General features: G+C 35.7%; 1 protein-coding gene across 2 annotated transcripts in view; it reads left to right on the top strand.

The window, feature by feature from the left end:
* HCRTR2 (hypocretin receptor 2) overlaps positions 1–20,995 on the top strand; it is a 158,752-nt gene that overhangs the window by 84,369 nt on the left and 53,388 nt on the right. For both annotated transcript variants that reach the window (XM_056818433.1, XM_056818432.1), the window contains exon 2: positions 15,316–15,494. In XM_056818433.1, coding sequence (XP_056674411.1) covers positions 15,316–15,494 — 179 coding nt within the window. The remainder of the gene's footprint in view (positions 1–15,315; positions 15,495–20,995) is intronic.

The following is a 20,995-nucleotide window of genomic DNA, read 5'->3' on the forward strand; positions in this document are numbered from 1 at the left end:
AGGATTAAATTGCTTCATGCCTCAGATATGTACCTAATCAATCCTGTTTAAAACAAAATGTATTTAAATGTCACCTGCCCCTGAGGTGAGTGATGAACATGTGATTTATACTGCATAGCAGCAGAGGTTATCTTTCCCCAACTTTCCTGGGCTCTTCTCAGATTCTAAGAGCGCCTGCCTGCCGGTTTCACCTTGGTTTTGCTATGGCATCCACGTACTCACGTTAATTAATCCAAGACTTGTGCCTTTTTCATCTATTCAGGTTCCAACACAAGCTGTAGCAGGCCTCTAGATTTATTGGCCAGCCTTAGGACGCTGGTGCTGCCACTTACTAGGTAGCTGTGTGACCTCTAACAAGTAATGTATTCCCCATAACCTTGTGTTTTCTTATTTGTGAAATGAAATTGGAATATGTTTTTTAATCTTCCTTTACAACTCTAGAAAGGTGTTCTCACAGCTAAAACCCCACCCCATTCTACCCCACCACTCTAGCTAGATCTTACACTTAATTTTTTCATCAGCATCCCTTTTCATGCCACAATTCAGCTAGAAACCTCTCCTTTAAAATGTGATGCCTTTGTTTTTCCTGTCATTCACTCAGCCATGGATACCCACACCCCGAATTGCACTCAGCTTCCCCTAACTTCAGTGTGTAGAGGATGGGATAAGTGCTACATCAATATTTCTATTGGCTTCATTATAATTCCAAGGATCTGTTCCTGACAGAGAAAATTAGCTGCAACACAATAAAAACACCCTTAAGAATACTGATGTCTACTTCAAGGGTGTATTTTGTCTTTGCTAATGTGAAATCTATTTGCATTAATTTCCCTTTATTAATTCTATTCTCCTGCTCCACACCACCTCCATTCATCACTAAAAATGTTCTACACCAATGTGACACTACAACAAGGAGGTGGCCTTGAGTCTTCAAGGGTCATGCCATAAGATCACAAGCTTTTTCAATCCCTATAAACTGAAAAAGTTCTTCAGTCACAATCCCAGAGATAGTCTGATGTCTAAGGACCAACTCAACTAATTAGAAAACTAATAGGGAAATAAGGAGGAGAGGCAGATTTAAGAATTAAAGGAAATTCAAACTTTGGTATGTTAAGTCTTGGAATGCTCATTGTAAATCTATATAGAAAGTTCCAGTAGTCAGTTGGAAATAAAATATTTCTGCTAGGAGATATTAGAGTAGATTCATATTTAATTTATTCATCAAAAACTTATTAAATGTGATATATGCAAAGAATTGTTCTGTATAAAAAGGTTGCAAGAGGTGGCTCAGTCAATAGGGGGAACAGAAAAATAATAATAGCACAGTTAAATCTATTGAAAATTGGGCCAGGAGAACATGTATGCAGAGACTGATACATTATGGCACAATTGAATGTAGTAGACTTCTATACTAGCAACAATTCAATGACCCAGAACAATCCAGAGGAACTTGTGAGAAAGAATGTTATCCATATCCGGAGAAAGAACTGTGGGAGCAGAAATGCAGAAGAAAAATATGTGATCAAGCACATAGTTCAATGGGGTGTTTTGATGTTAAAAGATCACTCTATTGCAAGTACAAATAACATGGAAATAGGATTTGAACAATGATACATGTATAACCCTGTGGAACTGCTCATCAACTCTGGGAGCAGGGAGGGAAGGGGGAGAAATCATGAATCATGTGACCATGGAAAAATGTTCTAAATTTTTTTAAAAAAGAAAAAGAAAATTGAGACAAGTATAAATATAGATAAAGGAAATATTCAGACACAATGAAACAGGAAAATTTGAAAGAGAACACATTTTCATTTGGGGTGGGAGGGGTCAAGGAAGGCTTCATGGAGAAGGTAGTATATGAATTAAGTCTTGAAGAAAGAAAGGATTCTGAAAGGGTGGGAGGAGGAAAGAGTATATTCTGGGAATGAGGGACTGTTATTATGGTAATCTGGGCAAGAGATAAAGAAAATTGTAATGCCAAGAAAGAAATGGAAAAAAAAAAGATAAGGCTAAAATAAAAGTGATAGAATAAGAAACTATGGCAATGGGGAGATTAAAAAAAGAAAATAGTGGTCATGAATGTAACAAACAGGCTTTGACTTTAAGAAAGAGAGCCATGGAACAAAAGACCAGAGGAAAAATTATAAAACAAGAAACAATGCAACAACATGAAGGATCAAACTCAAATATAACCTTTTATTATTTCTCAGTCATAAGACATGTATAATCCATTCTGGGGGAGAGAGTTGCTAGACTCTAGCAACTCCAGGCCATTCCTAGAAATAACATATATTAGAACTATTTTATTAGTTCCTAACTATAGTTTTGTTAACTATTTATGCACTTGGATGTGAGTTTTTTTCTCTCGTTTTGCTATGTAAACACTTTTCTATGTTCAATATCTTATTAGACTAAATTCATTCAAGGAAGCTCAGAACATTTTTGGGGAAGCAAAGTAAGAAAATTATTAAAGTTATTAAAGTTCTCTGGAATTCCCAGGGTATAAGTACAGGAATTTGCTTATGAAAAAAATTATATAATCATAACATATATATATATGTATATATATATATATATATACTCACCTGCATTCCCATATCAGGAAGGACAGGTCATCTCATATTGAAGTAATTTATGTAAATGTGTGTGTGTATATATATATATGTACATATATATGTGTGTATAAGCATAATATATAGGGGCCTCGGGGTGTGGGTGTGGGTATTATCAGGAAGGATACCTTATATCGGATGGCCATAATCAATACAAATAATCAGATTTTAAGAAATGGAAATAATCTCTGATGTCATCTAGTATGAGCTGTATCTCACAAGAATCCCCTTTCAAACACACACTGTTGACAAATGTCACATCAGCCATTCTTTGAAGATATTCAAGGAATAAAACCTGCTTGTACAAAAATATTCATCTGAGGAATTAGATAGGCAAGGATGTTGCTAGAGTTTGTGTTGTATATCCCAAGTTGTTGGCCTTTGATTCTAACAACACTGTGATGTAGGTGCTAGTTCTATTCTCATTTAATACTTGAGAAAATTCCTGCAGGCAGGGATTAAGTGACTTGCCTACTGTCACACATCTAGTAAATATAAGTTGCTGGATTCCAGGTCCAGTGCTTTATCCACCATACCGCCTAGATTCCTCTAAGGATAAATACTTAAGAGAGCTTCCCAAAGTGAGAGCCAGACTTAGAGATTAGAGGTCCTTGGTTCAGATCTTGTCTCAGACACTTCCTAACCATGGAACCCTGAGCAAGTCACTTAAGCCTAATTCCTTTTCTTTTACCACTCTTATTCCTTGGAACCAATACTAAGTGTCAATTCTAAGACAGAAAGTAAGAGTTTTTATTTTAATAATTTACATTTGCAAAGACTAGAGGATGAAGGAGGAACTTATTTGAATTAAGGCTTAAAGTATCTCTACCACCTGAAATGCATTTCCTTTCTGAGAAGAGTTTAAATTATGAGATGTTGCTGATTCTGGAAGATTATAGACATTAGGATTTAGGGCTGAAAGTGGGATTCCTTAAACAAAAGAATAAGGACAGTATCATTTCTTTACAACCTATCCTGAGTTGTAAAGCACTAAAAATACTTTTCATTTTCTCTTTGTTATTTAGTCATTTTAATCATGTCCAAACTCTTTTGATCTCCTTTGGGGCTTGGTTGGCAAAGATACTGGAGTAGTTTTGACATTTCCTTCTCCAGCTCATTTTACAGATTAGAAAATTGAGGCAAATAGGCTTAAGTAACTTTCCCTGGATCACATAGCTAGTAAGTGTCTGAGGCTAAATTTGAACTCAAGAAGATGAGTCTTCCTGACTTTAGATCCCAGCACTTTTTCCGCTGTGCCAACTACCTGCATTTTGTATAGAATAAAAAACAAACATTTAATTGATATATATTGTCACACAAAGTGCTTGTGCGGACCTTTTGTCCCATATTACAGAAATAATAGGTACTAGTTGTATTCTTCCATCTCCAGGAGGATTCTGGATGAGAGAAAATAAGTCAAATAAATGCAACCCTTGGAGCCATTCTCCAAGGGAAAACAATTGGACTTCACCTATGTAAGCCTGGAACTTGGGTCCTCCATTTATTGGTTCCATTTTCATAGAGGTAACCAAATGAGATAACCAAGAGAGAGAGTATACAGTATGAGGCAAGAATCCTCAGGACTGAGTCTTGCCCCGCGCTAGGAGGAAAGAGAAGAATTAGTGGTCAGTAGTTAAGAATCTTTCCTAAAAATCTGAAGTTGTTGGGCTTAGGGCCTCTCTCTGTGGACTTACTATGGCTTAGATGGTGCTTTCTCAATACACATCAAGGTATCTTCATTCCTCTTCTTCCGGTGAAGTTCCATTAAGCTCTTTTAGTTTACACAATATTTGTGTCAGGTTGATCTGATCATTCCTGGAAAAATAAATATTTATGGTGGGGTAGAGAACACTAGTGGCAGATGGGTCAGCTACAGTTCAAGAGCTATAACACTTATTGACAAATTGGGAACAGAATGACCCATATCCTTAAAAGGATCCCCAGCATGGAATATGTCATTTTCAGGTCAAGGGCCTACAGAATAACAACCACTCACTAAAATAAAAAAAAAAGACTGAAAAATCAGTATTCACAACCCCTAATATCTGTCCTTCTGCATTAACTGTCAATAAAAAAATGACAACTCTTACTCTGGAAACATGGCATTTAAATGGTTTCTCTACTGGAAGGTTTGTCCAATTAACCAGTCATTAAAACTGACCTACATGACTGTTTAAGTAAAGGTTTCTTTATACATTGACGTCAGACATGAAAACAATAATTAATGTCAGTTCTGGTTTGTCAGTGTATTATCTGGAGTCAGATTATTGACTGGATAGAGCATTCCTTAAAATCATATCAAATTAAAAGAAAGAATAAAATGATGAAAGGAATATACTCTATGCCATTTTTAAGAGGAAAGCCAATATAAAACAAGCTATTGATTTCTGAAAAATGAAAAGTGGAAGAATGGAAATGCATTCAGTGTAATGATCACTATAAACAAATATTTTTGAATCAGATATAGTTTCTTCGAGTTTTGCTTTCTATCAGTAATCTCAGTGAGGAGGCCAAAGTCACCCAGAAACTGCCAGTTAGAACTTGATTTCCTTTATACTTAGAGAGAACTGGCAGCAAAAGACAACCTTTTTGTCAAGTAAAATATCATTTTTAAACACCCCAGCTAATTATGATGAAAAATTAAAATAAATATTGAATCTCAAAATGACAACATCAACAAAATAGCTTTAGGAGAAAATAATTTGTATAAAACTTTGCTTCCAGACACTCAGGTCTTTCTTAATCATTTCATAAATCAAACTGGAAGCTGCATAGAAAACAGACTTGAAATCTGATAGATCTACAAGAATTTCTAATAGCTACTTAATAATTGACCATATAAGAAAATATAGAGAGTGATATATTAAAGTTTACATACCACTTTAAATGTTATCTTACTTGATACTTTTGAAATGGGTAGTATAGGTATTATCTGTGTTGCATTTACAAAAAAGATTTTTGACTCAGAAAATCTATATGAATTGCCCCAGGACAAACAGCTAGAAATGAAGACGTAGAGTTTGAGTCTAAACTTTCTGATGCTAAACTTAGGGTTGATCTGCTGTAACATGACGCTTTCCAACATCTCAAAGAATAAATCATTATGAAAGAATGGAAGAAAATTCCAGTTGGTGTAATTTTAAAAGATCAGCCCAGAAGAAACCAGGGACTACTAAATGGAGTGCTTAATTTCTCATCTCTCATTTCTAGAGTTTGAGTTTGAGTCTTATAACATGTGGCAAACTATTCCTTTCAATGATCCCAAACTTCTTACCGCCCTTAAAAGTCCATTCCTCCCACCAGCTCTATGACTCAGAATTATGTAGCACCATAATCACTTGAGAATGAAAAGTCCTGATGACCCAAAGAGCTTGGTGTGTTTAAGTAGGTTGTGGCATACTTATAAAGAGTAGAATAATAGCGAGGACTAATTAAAGAGGGCTTTAAAGTTTTTATCTAAGTTTTTTTTTTTGTTTGTTACTGTGATTGTTTTCAGTGTGGGAACCCTTCCTTCTAGGCTCATTTGAACTTTTGTCCTAGCAGATTCCTAGGAACTGGTAATTTTGGTAATTGTCTGAGGCACATGGTGTTTTAGTAATTTGCTCAGCATCACATTATAAGCAACAGAGCTGGAATTTAAACTTAGGTCTTCTTGACCCCAAGCTCTACATTTATTGTATCACACCAGCCTCTAGGTGGTGAAAGGTTTGGGGGTCCCAGAGCCTTATTTCTCAGAGTGGGAGAGCAGGTGAAAAAGAAGCTACATCTCACTTGTCATACACAACTTTATTGTTGTCACTTTGAAATCAAAGAACATATATCCAGGAAATCAAAGTGAATTAGTGAAGAATAGGATGCCCCTTTATAATATGTTAGCCATCTACCTCCCCAAAGACTTACTAAGTCCCTTTGGAAAAGTTCCTAACAAGGTCATTTGTTCCTCTGGCTAATCTACTGAAGGACTAGAGGTCATGATGAAAATGAAGAAGAGATTAGGTAGGGGTGGGAAAGTAAAGATGCTATAATGAAAGCAAGAAATACAATGGAGCCCTGTAATGTTGGTTGTTGTGGGAATTACAGGACTCATTTTAAAAGGTCCTGCCTTTGAAAATTATATCTGCCTGTCCCTTAGATTTGTGTGATCCTAGGAAAATTATTTTCTCTGTCTTAGATATTAGTTACCATGTTTGGTCCAGATCAAGGGTTCTTAGTAGATTCCGTGAACATGGATAGATTTCAGAGCTTCTTTGAAACTGAGTGGGAAAAAAAACCCAGCTTTATTTTTATAAAATTCTAAGTAAAATTTAGCTTTTCTTTATTTATAGTTGGAAAATCTTGAAACTTTAAACTACATTCCCAGAATTCATTTTGCATCTCCCAATATTCCTTTCCCTGTGTTCTCATGTTTGCATGGCTACGTGATTGCTTATAAGTTTGCTGTAACTCTTCGCTCTTGCTCTTTCTTCCTAAAAAACTCTAGTTTTTATTTTAATAAATTTAACAAATCTTATAAATATAATATTTGAGTTATTTAATATTAATTTTAATTCTCACATTTCAAATATGAATGTAGAAAGGAAACATTATTCTGGTAAATGCTACAGACTGTGAGAAAAGGTCAATGACACACACCCCCAAAATGTTAAAATCATCTGAATAATTTAAACTCTAAATCTTCTGTTGTTATTTGGTCTTTTTAGTTTCATCTAAGTCTTCATGACCCTATTCCAGGTTTTCTTGACAAAGACACTGGAGTGGTTTACCATTTCTTTCTCCAGCTCATTTTCCAGATAAGGAAACTGAGGCAAACAAGGTTATATGACTTTCCCAAAGTCTCACAGTTAATTGTCTGAAGCCAGGTTTGAATTTGGCAAGATAATTCTTCTGACTTTAGTCCTTGATACACTGTGCAACCTAGTTGCCCAATACTCTAAATCTGTTACTAAAAACTGAAGACCTTGAAGTTGAAGCATCTCTGAGTAATTATTATGTAAAAAAGTTTTAACTCACTGATTAGAGATTGAAGAGTTGAGGACAAGTAAATACTTTGAGGTAGTCTTGAAACTTAGAAACTATTCCGATTTTAGGACTAGAAAGGACTATCAGTTTAATTAACTTAGGTTGGTAAGGTGAGGAAATGCTGATCAGTGTTATATTGGCTTCATTTGATGAGACAAATGACCCCTCTATTCCCAGTTCCTAAACCTGAGCTGTTGTACTTTCAGAGAAAAGGAAATAGATCCAGGTAAAGGGCTTCAGATTTCACTGATGTTGCTTCTTTTTGATGAATAATATGGTTTGAATTTGTAGCTACTCACTGTATTCAATAATCAGGCTACAGGTGTCAAGAACAACTCTACATCATCATCTCCACACTATTCATCCCTTCAGGGCACCTCCTGAGGGTCTGTGAACACCTATTAATAACAAGCACAGCAGTTTTCCCTGCCTTCTCTCCCTTCCCACACACCATGAGCCTTGATATCAGTCCATGCTTTGATCTCTTACCTGAAAAAAAGGATGTCAGTCTCTTACTGGTTATCTAAGCCTGATTATTCTTAACCAGGTGATGAATTTTTGAATCAGATACAGTTTTTTTTCTCTTTGTAAAGAGTATTTTTTTTACAATTGATTTCCTTTGGAGGATTGTCTCCTGTTAGAATGTTTTCATATTGTTCTTCAATAAAGAGTGCCTTCTTTGGCTTTAAGTAGATAGCATTTGTATGCATTGCTACTCTCTCATTTCTTTTCCTTGAGGACTTATCTTTAGAAGTTTTTCAATTATTCTGCACATTCTTTTAACTGGCATCCACACAGCAAGTGGCACCTCTAATGCTCTGCAAAATTTCCCATCATATATGAAACTCTGTTATATTATATGGGATTGCCAATAAACAGTGTTTTTTAACGTGTTGTTTTGTTTTTAAAAGAGAGTGTTAATATCTTTAAACCCTCTTAAGAATCGGGGATTGAACTTTGCTTTCCAATTGTTATAGATGTGGGAACAATAAGCTTCTAATGTTTTTTCCCTCCTAAATTTACTTTCTATTAATTTGAAATGACACTTTGGGGAGGCATATATCACAATCACAGCAGTGCCTCTTAGCAGTGTTCCATCTGTCAGTCTCAAAGAAAGCAATTGCATACTTGCATGGCATTCTTCATTCTACAAGACAGACAGGGAGATAGGGGAAAACAGTATAACTAAGTATTGGGGTGGTAGGGTAGGAAAAGGGAAATGATTCTTATTTGAGCAAGTTATCTAATTACTCCTGGACTACTTCAGAACAGGAACTGTGTCATTTATCTTTGGATTTCCCAAAGCAGAGCTTATTTTTCTATACACTGTAATAGACAGATATTTAGTACAAGGGAAGGAAGAAAGAAAGAAAGAAAGAAAGAAAGAAAGAAAGAAAGAAAGAAAGAAAGAAAGAAAGAAAGAAAGAAAGAAAGAAAGAAAGAAAGAAAGAAAGAAAGAAAGAAAGAAAGAAAGAAAGAAAGAAAGAAAGAAAGAAAGAAAGAAAGAAAGAAAGAAAGAAAGAAAGAAAGAAAGAGAGAAAGACAAAAGGAGAGAGGAAGAAAAGGAGGGAGGAAGAAAAGGAGGGAGGGAGGGGATGAAAGGAAGGAAGAAAAGAAGGAAGGAAGGAAAGGGAGGGAAGCAGAAAGAAAGAGAATGAAGAAAGACAGGGGCAGGCAGAACATGAAGGGAGAAAAAAAGGAGAGACAGAGAGAACTTATAACCTTAGAAGCAAAACCAAAAAGGACTGAAAATTGAAGGAATAAGGCCCAAGGATGAATCTGAAAATCTGATAAAAGGTCAACATTCAGGATTTGGCCCTCTGAATTTCATTTCACCCTAAATGACATGTTCCTTTGATTTTGAACCAATACTATGGCTGGTGATAATTCTAGATGTTTCATCCATGTATTTACTTTCTAACTGAAATGAGGATTAGTTCTATTTGGTTCTTTCAAGCCTGCTTCACCATGGGAGTTCTTACTAAGCCTTTTTCTGTATGTGCACATATATTTCTTTCTGTGTTTTTCTTTATAAAAAATTGTCTCTCTTCACCTTGAAAGTTTCATTCATATCCCTATGTCCAATTCTGTAAAAAAATCATTTTCTTTTCTCTTTTGGAGGTCATTTTGGTTTAGAAAATAATGGCCCATGCTTGAATAAAATTTCTTCATTAATGCATTATAATGAACATTGCAATTAATTTTATGTTAAAAGCTCTTCCCTGGAGTACTAAAGCAATAGATTTCTAAGGTATTCACTGACCCTTTGTGGCAAAAATAGGAACTGCATTTTTTGGAATTCAATATTTTGAGATTTCTTCTATAATTAAAACTGTTCAATTAGTACCATATTCATGTAACTAATAATTAAGTACATAGTACAAAGATAAAGATTTTAGACTCTGGATGAGACTAAGTATTAAATACTTTTTACCTACTTCAATTATTTAAGTGTTTATTTTTTTCCAAATGAAATGTGATTTAATGGAAATATATTAAGAGATATTATAGCATAGTAAATCTGAGAGCTCCAGGATGCCAGGAGCCACAAAGATGAGGTCAAGTCCTATCTCTGATAATTAACTTCTTCATTCTTGTAGGGAACTATCTAAGACTATGAATTGCAGAAAAGATGCTAATCTGCTTTCGAAGAAGGAAATTCCTCATACAGAAATTTGCTATTTCAAAGAAATCATAATTCTAAGTTCTATCTTATGATATTTTTATGGTACCTTTGTTTCTGAAAACATTTTCCCCTCATTATACCAAGAAAGCCATTCTTTCTTTGTTAACAATTATTAAAAGAATAATAAAAAAGCTCTTTCAGGAAAACTATACAACACATCAATCTTGTATGACACTATATTCTATTTTACACAAACACACACATAAACATACAGAGCTCCCTTCTGACAAGAGGGAAGTATACTGATATGTGATTTAATGTTAATGAAAGATAACATATATTCAAGTTTTTAAACAATAAAATTCATATTAATTATCAATTTATTTCTGCCAGGATTCCCAATATGATATCAATCATATTCATTTGAAATCCTCTTCCTCCTCTCTCTATCATCATTAATTTCACTATCATCATACTCATCATCATCCTCTCCATTGTTATTGCTTTCATTATTCATCATCATTTGATTTTTTTTTAAATGTCCCTGGAACTGTTCAGCATTAGGTACAACTTCTTATAGGTTAATTAGACTCCTGTGGAAGGTAAGCTCTTTGAGGGCAGGGATTGTTTGTCATTTTAACATATCACTAGTTCTGAGCATTAGCCCTTTCAATTACTGGATCCTGAATAAATGTTTATTAAATTGATTGGTTTCACTAATTTTAGTTATTTGGAATCATTTCATTTGGAATCATTTTCCAGGAAATCAATAGCCTTAATTACTTTCAGTAATATTCATTCATTACCAAGTGTCTCTTACCACTCTGTATTTAAGCACTTCACTACTCCTTAATATTATTTCCAAATTGACTTAGCTCATAAACCAAGAATAGACAAAGTATTTAAGTTCAATTCCTATGTTTATAATTTATTGCATATAATAGAAGAGTTTTTTTTGGTTTTGTAATGTTCCCTAGAATTCACACTGTTTTCCACTAGTGTGAGGAGCAGAGCTGCCCCTTCATGTAAAAGAATAGTTTCATATAGAGTAGCATTTGAAGGGTAAACCAAGTCTTGTCTCTTAAAATCTTCCTGCTGCCTTAATGTAAGATCTGACATTTCTACTCATTAAATAAGTGTGGGGTCTTCAGTGAGCTTCTTGTAAGTACATTAGTATATTTCAAATACTTTAGTATGGGTTATTTAGATTTGTTACTTTACTTAAGAGAAAGCAGAGACTCATGGAAAACCATACATAGGACAGGCAAATTTTCATAGGTTAAGAGGAAAGGAGGAAGTTGGGAAATGATCTAGGAAATGTGACCTGCCCTTTGTGAATTTCTGGAAATCTGGAAGGAGAACTAGTGAATAAAAGGGAGTAAGTGTCTAAAGAGGATGTCAATCAATTCTAAGGGACTTATGAAGATGAATGCTATCCAACTCCAGAGAAAGAAATGTTGGAATAGAAATGAAGATGAAACCATATGATTCATCATTTGTTTATTTGGGTACATAATTTGGGGTTTTGTTTTTTTTCAGATTATTCACTTATGAAAATTAATAATAAGGAAATATGTTTTGTATGATAATATGTGTATAACCCAGAAAAAATGTAAATGATAAAAAGAGGATGTCAATAAGGAACACGGAAAATAAAATGTTCCTTCCTCATTTTGCCTTCAGAAGAAGTGAATAAGTTCTCTGAATGCTTAATGTATACCTGGCGAGGAGAGGTTGTAGGAATACAAGCAAATTCACATTCACTTAAACATCATCATTGAATTTCTTCTCTCCTAATGAGTCAAATAAGGACATCACTGCTACATCCTTGAACCATGGGGCTACCCTTCACATGTTTAGAGTCAAAGAACAGTAGGGTCTTTACTGTGTGGAAGAGCGGGTAGAACTCTACACTTGGATCTAAATTTAAATGCGGTCTCAGATAATTAAAAGCTATTTGATCCCCAGCAAGTCATTTAACTGCTCTGATTCAGTTTCTTCATCTTTAAGGGAGGGAGAGGTTGGAATTAGTGGCTTTTAAGCGTCATTCCAGGTCTAAATCTATGATCCTATGATCACTTTATAAAGACATCAACATCATTGCTTGGATAAGCATCAGGAGATCTTAGGTGTCTCTAGAGGTCAAGGGGACTCCAGTCACCAACTATTCTAACCATTCTCATATTACAGATGAAACAGCTGGTCCTTGAGTGACTTTTCCAAGGTGCCAGAGATAGGACCTACTGATACTCATCAGTACTCTTCAGTATTTCTCTCCAATGGGGCCAGTGTGAATGAGTCCCTCCATTCTGGAAACCAAGGCATTAATGGAGAGATAACTGTATTCATTGAATGCCTGATGAGTACCACTAGAGAGAGAGACACCACTCAGGTGATAAAAGTGTCCAGAATAGTTAGTCTTAAGGCCTTCGCTTTTCCAGAGTCACAATTTTGCCCAGGTGGACATTTAGATACTGGCACCTTCTAAAGCCTCATGCCTAGCATCTCTTCTTTCTTGCCCTCTCCCCCTTTTACACAAAATGGACTTTATACTCCTTAGATGCTATAAGTGATAGAATAAACCTGAGCCAATGGAAGAAGTTAGATAAAACTATTTTTAACCCTTACCTTCTATCTTAGATTTGATACTAAATATTGAATCCAGGGCAGAAGGGCTAAGGCAATAAGAATTAAATGACTTGCCCATGGTCATACAGCTAGGAATGTCTAAGGTCAGACTTGAACCCTGATCCCCTTGACTCCAGGCTTGGCACTCTATCTACTGTGCTATCCACCTATGCCTAAAAGTATGGGCTTTAAAGTTCCCTGTTATCCAGGCCAGGACAAGGACAATCTGAACAGTCTGAGCCAGTCATTGACTGAAAGTATGAAACCTGGCTATGAATAATGACAAGCTTTGCCTGGATGCTATTCATTTTCTAGACTGCTGCGACCTGCCTGGCACCAGAATCACAATTTTCAAATCCAAACTTACCATTCTCCTTTTATTGAGCTTGGCTGAGTTTTAAGAACTGTGCTGCTTCAGACTCAAATCAGCTGTGAAATTCCCTAAAATCAAACTCCAGAAATTCAGATATCTTTTTGAAGGTATTTGATAGAGTCTGAAGGGAGAACTGAATTTTAGAAGGTGGAAAATAGGTTTTAAATAAATAAGATGCTTAGTAAATAGTAAAGTTTTCACTATTTTTAGTTTTTTTAACTCAATCTTAAGTGTTTACAATTTAGCTCATTTTTATTTAATTTTGGTATGGAAATGTGATTTTATCAAGAACATACCAATATTTCCTCTGCAAATTATAGCCTTAGAGAGTTTCATGGGTCTACTGAGAGGGCACGTGACTTGTTAAGGAATACACAGTCAATATATATCAGCAGTGGGGCTTGAGTCTAAGGCTTCCTGACTTCCAAGTCAGACCTCTATTCTCCATCTCATATTGATTACTTAATGGATTTTATCCTAATCACCAGGGACTATTTTATTTAAGTATCAGTTATCAGCATGCAACATTATTGACAGTCAAATAAAATCCAAATAGTTACTTGTGACTTTGCTAATCTATTAATAATAATAATTACAGTAGTAATAATAATAACACTTCATGTTTATATGGCTCTCCAAGGTTTTCAAAGCACTTCACATATACCCTGTCTTTTAACTTTCACAACACCAGAAGGAAAATGCCATTGGCATTGTTTATCTAAATCTTACAGAAAGGAAATTAAGATTGAGAAGAGGGAAACAGAAGGTTAATGTGCCTAGATTACTTGGTTTTAGAGGCATTTATGTGGCATAATACATAGAGGACCATGCCTGGAATCATGAATTAATCTCCCTTTGTACAAATCTGACCTTGGACCCTTACTAGCTTTGTGACCCTAGGCAAATCCCTTAACTTTGTTTGTCTCAGTTTTCTCATCTGTAAAATGAACTGGAGAAGGAAATGGAAAGCTAATCCATTGTCTTTACCAAGAAAACCCCAATTGAGGTCATTGGACACAATTGAAAAGTGACTGAATAACAAAGTTGGTCTTAAGACCCTTGTTTGTCCAGACTCACACTTGTGCTTATATAAGAAGCAGCATCCTGGCACCATGGCACAGAAGCACATCATGTTAATGCTCTCTCCCTTCCTCTGGTCCAACACTAACTAGTTAGTATCTGAGACAAAATTTAATTCAAAGCCTTTCTGCCTGAGTCCATTTTCTAAATCTATCTTTCATTAAGTAATCAAAATTATTCGAGAACTTTTACTCTAATGTCAATGATTATGTAATTTTTTTCTGGATAAAAAAATACCTAGAAGAATTATGGGGAGGGGCAGCTGGGTGGCTCAGTGGATTGAGAGTCAGGTCCAGGGACAGGAGGTCCTAGGTTCAAATCTGGCCTCAGCACTTCCTAGCTATGTGACCCTGGGCAATTCACTTAATCCAATACACAGTATTGACTCCAAGAAGGAAGGTAAGGGTTTAAAAAAAAAAGAATGAGGGGACAGCAGGGTGGTCTATACTTCAAGAAAGAACTTGAGCAACTTCCAAAGGTAGGAACAAGTGACAGAAGTCTAAATGCAAATGTACAGAAAACCGTATTTGACAATATCCAGATAGGTCATAGTGTCAACATTACCAGAATAGTAGAGAAAAGAAAAGTTAGGGTTTTCTGGAATTTCAGTCTGATTATTTACATTTCTTTCAATCCTCTGAGTGAATAAGTTGTATCCCAAGCTGTAAGTTTTGGAATTCAGCTATGAATCAATTTTATGTTTCCTACTATTAAGAAATGGAGCCACTGAGAACTGGAGTTCACAGGTTCTCCAAAATATAAGATAATTGATCTTGGCTGTCCTATTTTCTCAGAAACTCCTCATGAGTAAAACACATTCATTTAAAACTTCTACTGGCAGAGGGCATCTACTTCAATCATCTTTCCTTTTCCATGAGCATATATTTCTATCAGTGGAGTACTTAGCTTAACAAGGCTTCCTTGTGGGGCTACATCATTTCTTCCCTACTCCTTGCTTATTTCTCTTTCAAAATTAGTTTGTGTTGCAGTGTGGAAGAACCATCACATGAGGACTGTCACCAACTACTTCATCGTGAACCTTTCTTTGGCTGATGTCCTCGTGACCATTACTTGCCTTCCAGCAACTTTAGTGGTGGATATTACAGAGACTTGGTTCTTTGGACAATCCCTCTGCAAAGTGATCCCTTACTTACAGGTATGGATGATTTCTGTTGTTTGTTTGAACACCAGTTTTTGAAGGTTTTTTAAAATTTCCCTTGTAGATGGACTAAGTTTAGTGACATCAAACACATTGCCCCTGATGCCAACATTCCTGAATGAAAGCCAAACTAGATTCAAATTGGGGAATGTACCATGAAAATGTAGGTGTTGAAGTCAATATTAAGCTCAAAGGAATCCTATTATATGATTTGGTGCCCTCCCCATTTCAATTTGAGTTTGATGCCACCTGATACTCTGGGTGCCTCACAGTGTAATGGAGTAGACTACAAGCAAATATGTACAAACTAAATGCAAGATGAATAGGAAATAATCAACAAAGGGAAGGTACTAGTATTATGAGCAGTTGGAAAAGACTTCCTATGGAAGCTGGGATTTTAGCTGGAACTTTAAGAAAGTCAGAAAAAGCAAGAAGGTGGAGGGAAGGAGTTGGGACATTCCAAGTAAAAGAGACAGCATTGTTACTTGGTAATTAATAGTTATTATAATAATTAGCATTTAATAGTTCTTTATGGCTATTATATCATTTAAACCTCACCAATACCCTGAAATAGGTGGAAAAGGGAATATTATCATTCTCATTTTATTCTTAAAAGATCCATTGTAAGGGTATGCGGGTAACAGCCAGCTCTTTAGAAAGGACATACTTTTAAAAATTCATGTAGATTATTAACATTTTCTCCACCACTGTCTTAAGTCTAATGTAAGGGGTAGAAATAAATGTAAGGAGTTAATATAAAAGGTTGGACTGGGTTATTTAAGAATAGGGTCACCAGGAATTTAGTCAAATTCCAAAGAGATTTATTTTAACATTTGATTTGTAAAATATAGAAAGAGTGAAAGTAAGAAAACCAGAGAGAGGATAGGGTAAGATATCTAGCCTACACACTAAGTATTTTTCTGGTCCCCTGGCTCAACCAAGGCAGGGTTTATTGGTCCTTAGCTGCAGGAGCCTCAGCCTTGAGTCCTGGACCTAGGGATGCTGGAAGACACTCTCAAGAGGGGAGGCCTCTCCTGAGGCTAGTCCCTTCAGAAAATCCAGGAAAGGAGTTAGCCTTTGCACTCACCCCATGTGGTAGTTTTAAGGAAAGTAGAAGCAGTCCAAGATCTTCAGTCAGAGCTCCTCCAAAGTCAAGACCTTAAAAGACCTCCAAAAAACCCTTCTTAAGAAGTTCTTGGCATTTTTAAAGACAGTTTCTTTTCATCACTTCCTCTGACTTCCTTCCATTTTATGTGTACCAATTACAGCTAAAGCTTTGCTTAGGACTGCCCAGGGGAGCAGTCAGGCGATTCTGATTTGTCACCCACTATCACACACGTGTGTCACAGACCTCCCCCACTCAAGTGTAAGTGGGGTGTATATGCTCTGGGGATTAAATCTAAAAATGAGCAGGGAAAAGTTAATTTAATCTTCACACTAAACAAACAATAAAACAACAAATCTAGCCATAATTGGTGTTATGTTGATTCTTGAGATCACCCTGAAAATTTAACAACCATCAGCATACCACAGCTCAAAAATATGAGTTGTCCATGGTCATACAGCTAGCTAAATTCAAAGGTGGAATTTGATTTCATGTATCTCAGAACTTTAGGCTTAATATTGTACCCCCAATTTTTGCTGCCTCACAACCAGGTGGCATCATTTATTATGATAAAGACATTTTCTAATTTGTCAGTTGTTAATTATACCAATCTAAAGAGAAACTAAGGAAAGAAGGCCACAAAGACCTCTTAGTTCACTGTCACTGACTGATCTTTAGGGTCTCTATAGATTTCTAGTGAGAAAGAAACAAAGTTCATAGTTACCTTCATATGTCATCCCCACCAATTATCTACATGTACTATTATAAACATTTCCCTTATCTCCCACCTGGGTTTGCTCTTTTGGTAATTGTAAATTTTCAGGGACTTCAAACAGTACATGAGATGAACAAAGGGAATCCTGGTAGAGACCTTTGGTGGAAAATAGCCTACATGACCTTTTGAAATTAAAATGTCACCAAGAATCCCTTAGCTGTGCAGTAGCTACAGATAGCTGTTCTAAAAAGAAAAAAAGGGGAAGATAATTTGCAAGGTCAAAAGTACCCAGAATGTGACCCCTCATGCCTAGTTTTATAGCCAGTAGTGGTAAGTGGTGCAGACGAAGACCACTAATATAATAAACTTTATGATGCTATTTATGTGAAGAAGGTAAAGCTACAGAAACTGAAGATTTTGGAAAGTTAAATTAGGTTGTTAGATTAAAAGGTTAGAATTCATTGCAGCACTTCTTAAAAGAAAATTCCAGATCAAAGACCAAGGAACAGAAATTCGTTGAAGAATTCAAACTAAAAAATTTGCCTCATAGTAAACATTATTTTATGACTCTAATGGGACCCAGTAACTTTTGAGCCAGATGGGAATATAGGAGATATTGAGTCCACTCAGCCTTCTATTTAAAAAATAAGGAAACTGAGGCTCAGAAAGGTCAAGTGGGTTGTGCTGGTTCTATTTTAAGTTTCTCAATGAGGATTTAAAACCAGGTCCTCCCTGACTCCAAGGCTAGTGTCAGTACATTAAGCTTCCTCTCATTTTCTTGTTATATGAACCTTCCCACATTTCTCAGGGAATGATAAGTAATCTGCTGCATTTCTCATGGCAGAATAGTACAAGGATATCTCTAGTGAGGGTATGAAGGTATTTCTAGTTCAGATTGGGAGTCTTAGTATTAGAAACCTTTAAGAAGTTGGGAGACAATGGTAGATCCAAAATTACTCAGAAAGATTTCTGAATTAGAAACTTTTCTAGAGGGAGAAGTTGTCTTGTCTTGTTTTGTTTTGTTTTTGCTATGATCTTGGGAGAAGTCTATTAAGTTCTGGGGTAAAAGAAGAGATTATGAAATACTTTCTTATTGTCTGAGAATCCTTGTGCTAGATAATCTATCTGGAGGCAACTCATTGATTGGTTGAGGTCTCCAGGGCTCACTTACACTGGACCCACTTAACACCTGTTCTCAACACAATCTCTGCATTTGCTGCAATTATAATCCATGTTTTTAGTGTAGGAAATTCTCAGGACATTCAGGATTTCCAGAATTTTAGGCTTCAAAGTATAGCTTTGAGGCACGTTGTAGCTTAGTACTTAGTCCAAAGAATATGTATACTCAACATATCTCTGGGAATATTAAACACTTATTGTACTTTTTCAGACAGGAAAAAAGAGAGTAGGGTCAAGTTCTTTAACCAGAGGAGCAAAAATCTCCATAGAGACATCTACCTATCCAGAGCTAGTCTCTCTCAATCAAGACTCAGCCAATTCACTTTGATCACCTAAGGGATGAATGAGTACTCTACCATCTGGCTGAAATGAAAAGGATGAGATGCATAGAACTGGTATTCATTCAGCCTTTGATAGCACTATTATCTCCATGTTCTAATTATTTTTCATTGATCTTGGAGGGGGATACTTCAACATGGTCCAGAATTCCTGGCTCATTCTCACTCCCCACACTCACATTTAAAAGTCTTAGAAGAAGGTTTAAGAACCCAAGACCTTTCATTGATGAAGGTATTTTTTTTTTCCTACTCTACCATATGGCACTTCTTAAAACTCTTTCCAATCCTTTTAGAAAATCCTTTCCAATAGCTCATATTGTTATGGAGTTTTAAATTTTATTGAGCCAAAAACTTCTTCCCTGTAACATCACCACAACTAGAAAGTAATCAAATAGAGATTCCTTAGATATCTTAATAAACAAGAGTCTATTAGAGCAGATGAAATAAATAAGGTACAATAACCATTTGTCATCAGGAAACAAGCCATTTGGAAACAATGTTGAGCCTGAGCTTTGTAGTAGATAAGTCTCCTTTTGTACCATTCACATAGACTATGATGAGACACTGATAGCTCAGGGCAGGTTCAGCGATTATGCCCCTACAATGAGTCAGGTGTGGGACTGAGACTCATTAAGAATCCTTGCAAGGAGGTGTTCCCAGCTTTGGGTAAAAGTGTAGCTGGAATGACAGTCACAAAATTCTCAGTTGTGTCAGAGCGCAGGACCCTAGAAACTCTTTAAGGAGGCTACAATGGTATTTCTTCAAGCTGCCCTTCTCTAGATTGACAGAAGTAAGAAAATGATCGAGCCTAGTGCCTGGCATATAGCAAATGCTTTATAAATTCTTGCTGACTTGATTATCAAGGACATCTTGCTATGCATCTTTGGGAACCATTCACAGTAAACAATGGCGATGGCTATTCCAGGGTCTGATCATTTAATTTCTTCTGTGAGCATCCAAAAATCAATTTAAGAATAATTCTACTTAATTTCATTCTTAAAAGCTCTAACTTAAAAGCTCTAACAGTCTTCAATGCTAAAAAAATTAGTTGGGCTGACTTTTATTAAAAGAAATGACAAATTTGGCATTCAATAAATATTTACTTTTGATTTATAATAAATTATCAAGTGTGAGCATTGCCCAGGTTTGTTGTCCTGCTTTTGGAATACCCAGCATATGGAGAGCTTAAAGTAAAAACAACCAAATCATCAGATAATACTCTGCTTTACCATATTTGATTCAAATTTTCTCTGCCATATTGACAATGATATTCAATTTACCTTGCCTATAATCATATACAGACTACTTTAAAAATTTACATAAACTATGCATTTAATTGATATGAATCAATAGTATTTATGCCTACAGTTGTTACAAATGAATCATAATTATAACAAAAGTCACTGTTCAAAAGATTAGTAGTATATTTTCTCATGAATGCAGATCTATATATAAAAATAAGATTTGATACCCACATTATCCTTCTTTTCAGGCAGGGAGTTAGGTGAGGTTGGTTGTGTTTTTTTTTTTTCAAAGTTGAAAGAAGGAGAAAGTAATTTGGAGAATGTCAATTTCTAGAACTATAAGAGAACATTAAAAAAAAGCTCACTATATCAATTTTTCTGTCACCATAACAAAATATAAAGATCAGTAGAAACTAGAGCTTCATTTTTACACTGAATAACCTCCAATGGATATGACATTCCACACGAAGAGCTTTAATTTAAATATGCCCCAACTTTATGAATCATCAAAGAAAGAATGAATTGCATTTGATTGGAATTTTTTCTGAATTAAACTTCTTTGAAAGTTGTTAGTTTATGGGTATTGTAATATATATATTTATCAGGCATGTAGGCCTGATTTTTTCAAATTCTTGACAAAATAGGTTTGAAAACCTAGCTGGCTCTGCCAAAAACTGTAATATTTATTGGGAAAGGAAATAGGATTGGAAAAAATGGGGATTTAATGGGAGGTTGGAGGAGTGTGGCGGAGTTAAGGGGAGAGAGGGAACACTCCTTGGTGAAGCAAGGGAGGGAGATGCCCCCTGCTGAGAGGAAGCCGCAGGGGTCCAATAAGGACTCTTTGTCCCGGAATGATTGAGCTAAAGTTCAGCTCCCTCTATGACCATAAATGATAGTCCACTTATCTGACTACGTAT

Source organism: Monodelphis domestica, chromosome 2 (assembly GCF_027887165.1).
Source record: "Monodelphis domestica isolate mMonDom1 chromosome 2, mMonDom1.pri, whole genome shotgun sequence".
In the NCBI taxonomy this organism is placed as follows: domain Eukaryota; kingdom Metazoa; phylum Chordata; class Mammalia; order Didelphimorphia; family Didelphidae; genus Monodelphis; species Monodelphis domestica.